Source organism: Heliangelus exortis, chromosome Z, assembly GCF_036169615.1.
Source record: "Heliangelus exortis chromosome Z, bHelExo1.hap1, whole genome shotgun sequence".
Lineage (NCBI taxonomy): Eukaryota > Metazoa > Chordata > Aves > Apodiformes > Trochilidae > Heliangelus > Heliangelus exortis.
Window position 1 is genome coordinate 63,855,799 of NC_092454.1, and position 13,483 is coordinate 63,869,281.

Genomic DNA, 13,483 nt, shown 5'->3' on the forward strand with positions numbered 1-13,483 from the left:
GAACTTTAAACACAATTTCATGAGCATGTAGAGGACAGGCAATGCTTAGAGCACTTAGACTTTTTGAATTTATTTCATGCAGAATAACCAATTTTCAGTTACTAGCCACATATTTGGGGAGAAAAGGGATATGAAGCATTCTGAATATGAATAGGTTCTGTGTAATTATACAAGTGCTGAGAGATGAAGAGAGCCTTCCCTTCTGGAACTGAGCTGGGTTGTTCTTTGTGTGCCTTTTGTGTAAAGACCAGTTTGCTTTCTTCACTTACTAGGTAAAGAGTTACAGGTCTTCTCATTGGCTATAAATAATGAAGCATTTTTCTTGTGTGTTTGTCTGTTACACAAAGTCTAGTAGAGTTAGGTTATGGTTGGACTTGATGATCTTAAAGGCTTTTCCCAACAAGAACAATTCTGCGATTCAGTGATTATCTGTTGTAAGAAACACTACTGAAAGGCTGTGCACTGCATTCATTTTTGCCTTGTTTGTTCATTCCCTCATCTTTGAAGTAAACATAACATTCCTTGCTTCACAGGGTAAAAACAACAGCTCAAATATGATACAAATCTTTTGCAACAATTCAGCCTCTTTAGATGTATTGTGATTTTTGGAAGTTTACACTTTGATGCAAATGACCTTCAGAATTTGTAGTAAATGCTATTAATAAAATAGTTTGCAGCTTTGATTTTAAGCATTTAAGCAACCATCATCCCTTCCTGACTTTACAGAGGTCAGCTGTCACCCTGAGTTTTTGCATCTGGGTTTAAACATGGTCAAGATCAACCCAAGCTTTGTTGTTTGCAATGCAGTAGGCAAAATCACATGCCATATTCCTAACTTACAGTGGGGTCATGACAATGTCCTTTTCCTTCTCTCATTCTTACTTCAAGAAACAGAATAAAGGCTGTAGAAGGCAACAGACACAAGACTTTATCTTGCTCCTGCTGCAAAGGTCTGGTTTCACTCATAGCACATGCAGGCCCTTAAAAATCTCTGGTATTTTGTGTTTCCTCTGTAAAATGACTTTATTTGCAGATTTGTTTGAATGCATATTCCATGGATGTCAGTTAAAAGTCCTGTATTACTCATCTCTTGTAGAAATGCGTTGCCCAGTGCTCCGGAAACCAGCAGGTGTAACAGTTCTCCCGCCCAGCTGTGGGCTAGAGCCTGCTGTTTCTGGGACTGTGTGCCACCTGAGCTGTCCCCGAGGGTTCATACTGGCTGGAACTAAAGAAGAACTAAGGTGCCTTTCATTTGGGAGATGGAGTACAAACATCCAGGAGGCTCTGTGTAAAGGTAGAGAACACCACAAAATCATTTCTGTGTACACGTGTGCAGGATCGAAAGGGGGCACACAGAATATAACTGAAAGAATCATTTAAACCATCTGTAAGAAGTCTTGCCTGTGCCATTGTAGCTAGACTGTCAGATTTACGTGTAATTTCTGATAAAAACGTGGAGTTCAGAGCTTGGTTTAGTGTCATCCTATAGTGATCATAGAATAATTTCATCAACTGTCTCTCCTGGGGTTCATCTCACAAGTCTTATTGGGAAGCTGAATACTAAAAGCCCTGATTTGCAGGTAGTTTCCAAATCTCAAAGTAATTTAGCATATGGTATTTTAGCATAAAGGTAGTCAAAGTGGAACCACACTCCACTCCTAATAAAACATCAAAGATACTACTTATATTACTGGTTTAGCACAGGTTCATGTAAGCCCTATAGTTGGAGAAAAACTGTAAATACTGTGGAAATCCAGACTGATAGACAAGACCATACAGGGATGGTTCTTTTTCATTTGTCTTTGAACTGACTGTGGCTGTTGACATGCCCCAAGCAACAGTGAGCAAGAGTTAAGGCCAAAATTGGCTGACACAAGTTCACAGAGCAGAAGATGGTTATGTGCATTTGAGTATGGTTCTGCCATGTTTATCCATCTTTCATAGAAATGCTATTTATTCCCTCACATACAAGCACACACAAGGAGTTGGAAGGAGTTTGACTTTGGACTACAGGAGAATACAAGCAAAAGCACAGTGTCTAGGAATTTGCTGTTCATCTCTTCATGAACTATTGTGCCTCTAGAACTAGTTCTTCCGCTCCAAACTGGGGCCTTCAACAGTACAGTACAGAAAAAAATCAGTTATGGCAATCATCATGCCAGGTCACTAGGGAAATTGAGGTGGGAACTCTTTTTTCTGAAAAGACCAGGAAAATTTTATCCATCTCTTTAAAATGTCTTTATTTCCCACTCTGTGATGTACCACTTTGTTTTTCTGCATCATTTGTGTAAACCTGTGCCAAACCACAGTTTTTAATATTTGATGCGATTCTAGCACAGGGCTACCAGCTGAAGTGTTTGGATCAAGATAAAGCAGCATGGCCTGAGTTCAAACTTTTAGATATTACCAGTGCATAAAGCCCTAAAACAAGAGGCACCAAGAAACTCTGAAGGTTATTCCTATCTAGTAGAAATGAACAGTTGCATCTCAATGGCTTACATTGTGGTTACTGTGTCTCTCTATTTTGCTGCCAACATATTTGGCCAGTTCAAAATAGCCATTTTCTTTCTGACTTATTTAGTAGTCTTTTTACAGAATTTCACTTTTAAATGGAATTTATCCCAGCCTGAAGGCTGTGGTCAGGGGAATGTGAACCATAACTGGTAGTTATTTAAAAGGGTGCATTTCTAATAAAATTTTCACTGGAATGAGTTCAGAGGAAGGCAAAAATCACTTGTATTTATTGCTTTGCACTCTTTATTACAGGGGTTTAATTGCCTGAGTTATGTCTTTACTGGAACTATTTAGTAATAAAATATGAATAATATCAGTTCTGAGTTGTTTTAAAGCCTCTTGGGCATAGATGAGTTCAGAGCTGAAAGATGTTGTCCTTGTTTCATGAGTCTGGAGACCATTTATCAAACAACGCTACAGCAATAATATAACCTGACCACAAATGTTTTGGGTGGCCCTGTGCCAGAGAAATTAAGAAGTATCTTAAGTTTTTCAGGGAAACTTGAAGCTTAAATATTGGTGGTGATGTTACCCATATTATACCACCAGTCCTTTGAAACCATCCATCATATGTCACAAGAATACTCCATTTGTCTTAAATAATGCCTTGTAGCGGGAGTTTATTACGAAACATTTTTATTATTATTTCCAGCAGCTGGTGTAATCTTGCCATTGTTTCTTTCAAGTTGCTTCCACACTGTGCTCCAGGGAATTTGACTGTCACTACTGTGTTGTTCATAGTACACATATTTTATGTCACAAATACACAAATGTTCTTTTTTCTTTTTTTTTTAAGTCACCAATCATGAGAAACAAGTGTTAATATCTGAGCTGTGTATGTGATATGGGGGGGGGGCGGGTAAAAGGATAGAGAAGCCATTACTTTTTACTGAGTATATGTGTGTAATGAATGGATGAATAATAAGAGAATAATAAGAGCTTCACCCTGTCTTTTTTTTTTTTTTTTTTTTTTTTTTTTTTGGTTGCAGGTAGGAACCAGAGTTTTATTGTTCTATAATGTGCAAAAACACCATAAAAATAGGCTCTTTCCCAGGAGTATTTACTGCTTATGTATGAGGCTGTGGGCAAGAATTAAAAAGGGGCAGAAACAGGAAGTTTGTAAAAATACATTCATTTATATTCCAGGCAGCACAAAAATGCATGGTTACAGTGTGTTGTATCCTAACTATTACAGAGGTTTTACTTCTATAATGCCACATATAAAAATAGTTTGTCTTTTTTGGATCAGATATTGAAGCTCCTCGGATCCACTGTCCAGAAAATATTCAGACTGAGACTCTGCAACATCATAACTCTGCTAATATCAGCTGGCAGGTACCAACAGCTGAGGATAACTCTGGAGATGAGGCAAGTTAAAGTCTATGTATCTTTACCTGGAGGCAGTCTTGCTATAGGTACCAATTTAAAATTATTTTTTTGAGCCACTAGAACATCATGTAATAAGCAGGAGTAGAAGAAAAATCTACTGAAAAGTTTACTTCTTGAGAATTCAGCATTTTCTGTCCTTGTTAGCATTTTGCAGTCACAGAATACTGCACAGTGTGTAAGTGCATAAAATCTCAATATGGTTAATTTATGTGGTTAAGAGAAAGAATGTGCCCTTGTTTATAGGATGGAGACAGCTGCTTTAAAAATGAGTCCTTAGAATATGAAGAAGTTTAATAAACTCTTCTCAGAAGGAAGTAAACCAGTTCATTAATCTAAAAGGCTAACAAGAACATACTGTGATAAGTGAAAACTTGCTTCAGCTTCCCAAGTGAGAAAGAAAAATCTCTCTTGCCTCTCCAACACAAGGTTCAGATGTGGGCCTTTGGCTACTGTGGTGTCAGAGCTCTAGAAGTGGAGTTAGAAGGAAAACTTACTCCAGAGCTCTTTCACAAGAGTAACATTCCCTACAGGCTCAGTCGTGATCAGGTTACAGGAACAGAATGCCTTATCATGAATCAGCAGAGGAACAGTAACTCCGTGTGCTTCTAATTTGCTGCAGACACATGAGCTTTTTACGCCTGAAAACTCTGAATCATCCCAGTAAAAGAGGTTTAAGTTCACACTTTTTTTTTTTTTTTTGCGGTATCACAGTCATGGTCAGGTACTGTGGCTCTGCTCACACAGGGGGTCATTCATTGAACTGTAGAAGCCAAGTGCCATAGCAATTTTTTTGAAGAGAAGTTCCTTGAGACAGTTCTAACCTGTGTGACATCACATGGCATTTGCTCCAAATGTGGGGTTCCTTTGCAAGGCCAGAATGTTTTGGAGCATCTGTGGGCTATTGACTTATAAATATGTAGGTAGATTAAAACTGGATTGGTAAGTACTTATAACCCATAATTGTCAGTCCCATTTATCTACCAGTCTGCAGGTTGTGAGCTGACAGACTGTGTGCTCAGTACAATGAGGCAGGAAAAGTCAGTCTTAAATTTCCTTAATGCACAGTGCAGTAAACTGCAGGAGGTCAGGGTCCAAATCCTGAAGGGGAGCGAAGCACTCTGTTTCAAAGTCCACCCTGCAAGAGGCTATTTGCATTAAGGATGAGTAGAATAGACACTGAAGAATTGAATTATTTTATGGCCATTTCTTGAAACATGAGTGTTGTGATTACTAACCAGCTTTGTTTTTTAAATAACAAGTGTTTTCCTATAAAAGGTCTCAGTTCACGTTACCCCAGCTTTCATACCACCGTTTCTTCTCCCCATTGGTGAAGTTGCCATTACTTACACAGCAGCTGATAAATCAGGCAATGAGGCAAGCTGTACTTTCAGTGTCAAAGTTATTGGTAAGTGCTGGTAAAAATCACCAGGGAAGAGTCTGTCATGGCTAAACCTTTCTAATTGTGCACAGAAGAAGAATGTGAGTCATTGTGGCTGTTATGTGTGCAGATATAAGACCAGGAAAAATACCTCTATAAAATCTTTACTGATCTTGGGTCACAGTTTGCATAGTGTGCAGTCATTACTCCCAGATGTTCAGTCTGAGTTGTGTTTTGTTCTGCTATTCATTTTGAATATTAAGATTTTTCCTTATAATGATAGATTAAATGCTTCAATGTGTTTTGACTTTCTGCCTTCATCATGTATCATCATTATGTATCTTTTTTCTCCTCCTTGGAAGACTCCAATAGAATTTCCAAGGTTCTCACACACTGCTGATGCAAATCATCATTCAAATATTTCTAACAATCAGTTGTGTTATTCAGCACTCCTGTTAAATAAGGGTTGCTGGTCAGAGATTAAACAGAATGCAGAAATCATGAGTTCAGCGGGAGGATTAGTTTTATCCATTCCCTTAACATCTACCAGTTGCAGTTGTACCTTCTGATGTGAACTTAAAGCTTCTGTTTACCTGACTTCTGATTGTAGATTTCATTGGACTGTGGCAGCGTTTCAGTGAGCTAATGTCATGTCATCCCTTCAAATTCTGCAGATGCAGAACCTCCTGTAATTGACAGATGCAGATCTCCACCACCCATGAAAGCAGGAGAGAATGAGTTCCCAGCAACATGGGAAGAACCACAATTTTCAGACAATTCAGGTGAGATAGTTCACCCCAAAACATGCATGCAGCAGTAGGAGGCTAGGAAACTCCAGCCTGTTCAGCTTTGATCCTTTGGAGTTTAGGATTTTCTTGACTTTTTGGTTTTACCTACTTATTTTTAAGAACACATAATTTGGAAGACAAGCTACCATTTCCTTCTCCACTTGTTGCGTGTGAGCAACCCTCGTTCACTTACTGATGCTTTAATTCTTTTAATTCTTCTAGGTGCTCCACTGACTATCATTAGGAGTCACACACCTGGAGATCTCTTCCCCAAAGGAGAGACAACAGTTCAATACACAGCCATAGATCCCTCTGGAAATAACAGGACATGTGAAATCCACATTGTCATCAAAGGTTTGTTGTCATAATCTTCTGATCAAGAGCATAAGGCAGAGTTTTAACCAAATATCACAAAGGATGCAATGCTATTTCACTTTCTCATTTAGTCTCCACTTTTTGTTCTAGTTACTCCCCTTTTATATTGGAGTAAGTTCAAGGCAGTCGGGATATTTGCTAGTACCAACAAATAAATTGTGTAAGACTGAAGCAGCACAGCAGTGAATTTGTCCTTCTGAATTCAAATTAGGTGTAAAGGGATTGAAATCATGATTCATTAAGCAATAAAACAATGTAGTGTTTCCATTTTTTTCTCAGTGGCAGATATAATTTGAATTTCATTAAAATATGTTACTGAATCTTACTACAAGACTATAGTTGCAAAAGAAAACTGTGGAAATATTTCTGTGATCACCTACAATTATTGTAAAAGATACTAGAACTTTCTTCAGATTTTAGAGGCTATATGTAACTATTGATGTACTAGTGCATTTGTGTTTATTACATAGACATATTTTCCCTACATTTTGCACTCTTCTTTAAAGACCAAACAAGCATTTGGCAGAAAATATATTAAGGATAAAAATTCTACTTCATCTTTGCTCTCTAGTGCTTATGTGTAAATTGAACATCTGTATTAATAATCTGCTAGTGAAGAGAGATTTAAAACCATGCAGACTGGAATTTTAGAAAATATTAGCTGCAAATGGATGTGCTGTGTTCTGGTTTGGTGCAGAACTTATCCAGAACAAGTCCGCATTTAGAACTGACATTATTTTAAGTTCTGCACCACCTCAGACTTCTTGTAATTCAGTGCTTGTGGCCTAGTTTTCTTAGATATTCACAATTACCTTCGAAATTGTCCTATTATATAAACTGTATCTGAGGTATTATAGTCCGTTCTTCCTAAAATGATTATGGCAAATCCTTGTCTTCGTTCAGTACTAAAGAATGTGTAACATTTAGTTTCAAAATTCACCATGTAATATAATATACTATAATTCATTGTACAAAAGTTCATATAAAAATTTAGTTTTGTGTTACAAAATGTTATAACACAAAAATATAAAAATGTTTTGTGGGGTTTTTGTGGGGAAAGGGATGAAGAGCTGGGCTTTGCATTTCTGAGCTTTTTAATTTCTTGTCTGTACCACAATTTTTTTAAGTGTTCATGTTTCTGGATTTCAAATTCCAGTGGCAGAGTTTGAGAGTAGAAGCAGCCTGATCCTGCCTTTATGGAAGTAAAAAATAAGTCTTCCACAGACTTCAGCAGAGGCAAGATCAGGTTGATACTAGGTACTTTTCAGAAATCCTACTAGTGTTGTTTTCCTGTTTCCTTACATTCATCAATATATAAACATTTGTATTTTTCATAGGTTCCCCCTGTGAAATCTCCTTTGAGCCTGTGAATGGTGATTTTACATGCACATCAGATGAAGTGGGAGTTAATTGTACATTGCACTGTGCAGAGGGTTACAGCTTTTCAGAAGGATCAAGTGAAAATTACTACTGTGCTTATGAGGATGGTGTCTGGAAGCCACCTTATTCTCCAGAGTGGCCCAGCTGCTCTTGTAAGTCTTACTGTTACTAAAATGGGTCTGCAGCTCATCAGACACTATGTTTAATTAGGAAGGAAACAAAATATTTCACAAATTATGACTTATATGTAATGATAAATGATTTTCCGTCCTCTGCCTCTGAATTCTTACAAATACCGTGAAAGAATGCCTGAAAGTCTATGAATGTGTTACTTCAAAAGCTGCCAAAAACACAAAAACAGTAATGAATTTGAATCCTGGGAATCACACAACAGCAAAGACAGCCAAGGTCTGTCATTATTTTGAATTGGTATTTGAAACAGTTCATTTACAAACTCAAACAATGTATTTTCATTAGGAATTTCAACAGTATTTGCAATTTACTGGTCCAAATGCACACTGAATGATTTACTTACTTATGTAATTATTGCCAAATCAGAAGCAGTTATGCATTTTCTTTCAGATGGAGAAATGCAACACTTCAGGTGTGGAATTTCCCAGTTTTGGCAGCATTTTAATAATAAAGCTAGATATGAAGCCAGTCTTTGCACCATGTTGCTTCCACTTCCATCAGAGTGGATTCCTTGGTTTCAGCAAATGACAGCAGCGTCTCAACTATGAACAAATGAGAGTTATGTTTCAGAGCTATCAATTCAAAATTCATGGCTTGAACACTTAGAAACTTTGATTTCCTTAAATTCTGGTTGAGAATTTTTTATGTTTAGCTTAGTTGCATTAGTAATAGAACTGTTAATATTTATTGCTTATCTCTCAATAGGAAATAAGTATGGAATTTAGTTGGCAGCTCGTAAGTTTCTTTCAGTAAGAAAATGCTGAAATAGATAAATGATAAACCTTTTTTAAAGATCTGTAAGCTTCCAAAAAATATTTGGTAATCATCAAAGGGTGATATTCAGCTGCATTTGCTGAGGTTTGTCATCCATTTTTATGTATACAACATCAGGAATTTAGGTTGTCGATTTAAAGCAATGCTTCTTAGCTTCTTGTATTCCAGTTTTAACCATAATCATATTGCTTTTAGCTCTGAAGCTCTTGCACTGACAAGTAAAAATTTATTTTTTCAATATTTTTCAGTAAATCGTTTTGCAAACCATGGGTTCAAATCCTTTGAGATGCTCTACAAAGCAACACGTTGTGATGACAACAGTCTTCTAAATGGCTTTACTGATGCATTCCAGAGTGCACTTGGTAAAATGGTAGGTTAGTAAATACTCCTTCCTTTTACATTTTTGAAAATGATGGTTTTCCCATCTAACTAATCTCATACAAAGAAAATACAATAGAAACACATACATGAAATTTCTGTTTTTTCAGAAGGTGACAAGTCTCTGTTAAAAATAAAGATGATTCAGTCACATTTTAATGTACTTTGGTTTAGTCTTCAATGTGAAGTTATATAGGATTGAATTCACAGAAATGTCTAAATAGCTTAGGAGCCTGACACTCCCAGATTCTCAGCAGGCTTCCAGAGAGTACCCCTGCAATTCTGAAAACCCCAGTCAATTGTCTCCTAGCCGCAGTGTTGGTTTTGAAAGTTGGATGTGATTGTAAAATATATGTATCCTATATAGAATATGTATAACATATATCCTCATGACATAAATGAATACATATGTATACAAATAGAAAAATTCTACATTTGGTGGTCCAGGCACTTAAATCAAGTAACAGTAGTTTAAATAATTTGCTCAGGTTTCTTAAGTTTCAGATTTCTCATTCTTACCATTAAGAACTCCATGGCACTCAATTTGAAGGGGCATCTTATTCCTGCTCTACCACATCTCTTGCTTTCTACTTCCATATCAAAATTTCCCTTTAAGAAGAGTGGATTAAGATCAATGAACCTCACCTGCAAAGCAGGAGCAGCATGACTTTGAGTTGTGGTCTCAGAAGTGGGCTAGTCAGTCTTGCTCCATAAAGAGATCATTGGGCAATTACAGATCTTTTGCAGGACAAGACCTATAAGCTAAAAGCTTGTTTAACTAAAAAGCCTTATTGGCACATAATGCAGCTTTGGAATATGTCAGTAGCCTTTGTCAAATGGCTGGAAACTTAAATAACACCTGAAGCAATCTCTGACACTTGGACTCTATTACACTCCTGCCTCTCTTCTGTTTTTCCTCTTCCAATAGAGAAATCTTGCCTGCCTTTATTTCTGTTCCTTTTCCCTTAGAGCCAGCTACCACCAGGTTTCAGTGCCTAGACCATCACTATCAGCAAGCAAAGGATAATAAGGAAAAAAAGCATAGTGACCAGCACAAGCAATTTCATCAAAATGCAAAAATCTGGAAAACAGTCAAAAAGGCTGTTTTGAACATACCTATTTCTACTCTCAAGAATTTCAGATTCTAACAGAGGTCTGAAAAAGGCTGAAAGGCTCCTCAGCAGCCATCTTTTCAATGGAAGCTGATATGAAAAAAGGAAAGGATTCCAAAACATGACCTAGTTTTGGCTTTTAGCCTTTCTGGAAAAAGCTAGAAATACAGATTTTATTTTAAAATCCTACAGACATCAATTCTTATTTAATCTCCAGTGCTCTTGGGAAGAGAAGGAATCAAAAGTACAAGAAAGGTTTCTGTCGAGTTTTCTGTTCTGTGCTTTCTGTCCTTCTCAAATGATGTTCCCTGTCCTTTGAGGTCTCTTAGTGAAATGCCCAAGTCCCTTTCCATGGGTGTGGAGAACTGGGTATGAAGAAATAGTTTTGAAAATTGTCAAACTGACAGGAGTACTGTAAAAGTGACAAAATTGCAAGCTACATATCCGGAAGGAATTTTTTTAAGGTATTTTTTTAAAGTGCATGTGTTCTCCTTCACCAGGGAGAAACAAGCCTGAATTTATTCCTGTATTTTGGGATTTCACATGCAAGAGCCAGCTGAATGGACATCTCCTGTTATAAAAAATCTTTTCTATAATGAAGCATGTACATACCTACAACATGTCCTCTTATCTCCCAGCTGTACCAACAGAACATATTTCTTTCAGTAGTCCTTGATGGGGCTATAGGAGACAAAAAAGGGGAAATGTAGTGACAATGGGAGGACCAGTGCCTTACATTCACTGTGGAAGGTTTTGTAAGCCAAGGGAGAGGAGCTATGTCTTTTTAGTTTTTAATTTTATTTTTCTTTATGTTGGAAGGTCCCATCATTCTGTAATGATGCTGATGATATCGACTGCAGATTGGAAGATCAGACACGGAAGCATTGCTTGGAATATAATTATGATTATGAAAATGGATTTGCCATTGGTAATTATTGATTGCATAGATTTTTAGCTGTCCAGGTTTAATGCAGCATAATTCCTTTTGTTCTGAAGTACACAATGTGTTGTGTAAGATATTTTCTAAAAAACTATAGAGGTCTTAAGATTCTAAGCAATTACATAATAACAATTTATAATTTATATATTTGTAACAATACTTTGGAACTGATTGCTTTCTGGTTTTGATATTGCATCCTATATAGTGTAGAGGAAAAGTTTACTGAGATGCCATATCATGAGGGGAGGAGAAAAGGAACATGTGCACAGTGTCATACAAACCTGCTTTGATGACTTTGTAGAAACAGGGTTTTGAACCAAAATATTGAAAATGTAAAATAGATGGTTCTGGAGATAGTAAAGAAAATGAGGTGCATCCTTGGTAGTGGTTCAGGTAAAGACAGAAACCTCAGAAAACAAAGCTATACATGGTTACGTTTGTACATTAGCTGTGAAATGACTTCTTGTAGGCAAGGGTTTTCTGAATGAATGTAGCTGTATCAGAGTGAAACCTGTGACAGTCCAACTGAGTGTTGCCACTTAGCTTTAGGCCAAGCAAGTTTTTCTTTAGAGTCCATTTTAAAACATGTTTCCACGTTGTACTGCTGTTGTTCTTGACATTTCCAGGTTGCTCAGAACAGAAAGACTAAACACCTGTAACTTACATTGCCTGTGTTAGCAAGAGGCATTTTTGCAGATCAGCATTGCAACATGTTCTCTGTCACAGGACTGTGGCTCTTTTACATGTTCATAGTAGAGTTATATAGTGGAGCTTCCTGCTTATTCTCACATTTTAGACATGCTTCACTGAGCTGGAGAGCTCAGACATGGTGGCTGGACCCAAATAGGAACTTGGAGGAAACAGTGCTGAGGACATGGGACATAGGGTCCTCTTCTGTTTCATGTCAACCTCTCATCAGAATGACATTGTTGCTATTTTTCTGGAGTTTCCTATGATTTCACACAGGGAAGGCAGAAGAGAACTCTCAAGTTACATGAGACAGCAATTCAGGAAATTAGTAGAAATTATAGTTATTACTGCTAATAATAATTAACAGTCTTACTGTGTTAGTACTCACACAGGATTAACCACACAGCTCTGGCTGTCCTACTTTCCACCGTTAATTAAGTATAATCTAGGTGACTTCTTACAGGTAATTTGCAGCTTATTTTTATTTTCATGGTGGTTTGTTTTGGTTTTTTTAAGATGTAGATAATAAAATAGACCGTGCACCTCTAGTCATTGTGAAAAGGTAGATTATGTACAGAAACAAACTGTTGAGCTGCTGGTTGAAAGCATGTTACAGGTGAAGGTTGTTGTACAGGGGGTGAATTTGAGTCACTGTGTGTAAGAGGAAATGCCAGTCTGGGGTGAACAAACACATAAGATAATGGTACCAGCCTTTTCTGAGAGGGCAGGCAGTGGTAGAACTATTCAAGGTTTGTGAGAACAAGATGCAAAGGAGATAGACCTTGCTGTGTGTAATTGAGTAGGGAGAGAGAGAAGTATGGAACTGTTTAAGAAGATGTTCCTGACAGGTGAGGGTTCATGCAAGACAAGAGAAAGAATTGCCACTTGTACTTTTTATAGCAGTATTTCTTTAAAGCTTTGGCTAACTGCACAAGATTCAGGATCTCTATGATGCCAGATCACAAGGCTGGTACTACAGACACTTGAAGCAAAGCCAGCACGTGTGATCTGAAGCTTCAAACAGATCCTGTTCTATTGAGGTTGTATTTTAGAAATAAGTACAGGTACTTAATTTCCACATGATGTTGCTTCTCTCTTTGTTCTTTCTTAATGCTTCACAGGACCTGCTGGCTGGGGGGCAGCAAACCAGCTGGATTATTCCTACGATGATTTTGCTGATGCAGCACAAGAAGGTGACTTATCCAAGCATCTTTCTGCCTCTGTAAAGGCAGGACCAGCTCGAGTCAAAAGGCAGAAGATGACTGTTCCAATGACTGACCACAAAATAAAGTTAATATTTAACATCACGGGTGAGAGAAGTCAAAATGTAATTCTTTCTTTTTAAAAAATATATTTCTTACACATTCAGTAAAACTTAACCTTCACTCACAAAGCTTGCTGGAGATGCCTGTGACAGCTCTCTAGAGATATACATAGCTCCATTACATGGGGAAAAGGTTCTGGCCTCATGCTTACGGAGAACATTGAGTGCATGGCCTACTTTCTGCTTTCCATCAGCCCACTTGGCTGTTGTACTCTTGTTATTCTCCAGAGTACACTGGAAGTGCTAACT

General features: G+C 37.5%; 1 protein-coding gene across 4 annotated transcripts in view; it reads left to right on the forward strand.

Annotated features, from left to right (window-relative positions):
- SVEP1 (sushi, von Willebrand factor type A, EGF and pentraxin domain containing 1) overlaps positions 1 to 13,483 on the forward strand; it is a 123,736-nt gene that overhangs the window by 50,239 nt on the left and 60,014 nt on the right. For all 4 annotated transcript variants that reach the window (XM_071731876.1, XM_071731874.1, XM_071731873.1 and 1 more), the window contains exons 7-15: positions 1,097 to 1,294; positions 3,764 to 3,882; positions 5,179 to 5,308; positions 5,956 to 6,063; positions 6,292 to 6,423; positions 7,782 to 7,976; positions 9,039 to 9,160; positions 11,100 to 11,208; positions 13,032 to 13,220. In XM_071731876.1, the coding sequence (XP_071587977.1) occupies positions 1,097 to 1,294; positions 3,764 to 3,882; positions 5,179 to 5,308; positions 5,956 to 6,063; positions 6,292 to 6,423; positions 7,782 to 7,976; positions 9,039 to 9,160; positions 11,100 to 11,208; positions 13,032 to 13,220 (1,302 nt within the window). The remainder of the gene's footprint in view (positions 1 to 1,096; positions 1,295 to 3,763; positions 3,883 to 5,178; positions 5,309 to 5,955; positions 6,064 to 6,291; positions 6,424 to 7,781; positions 7,977 to 9,038; positions 9,161 to 11,099; positions 11,209 to 13,031; positions 13,221 to 13,483) is intronic.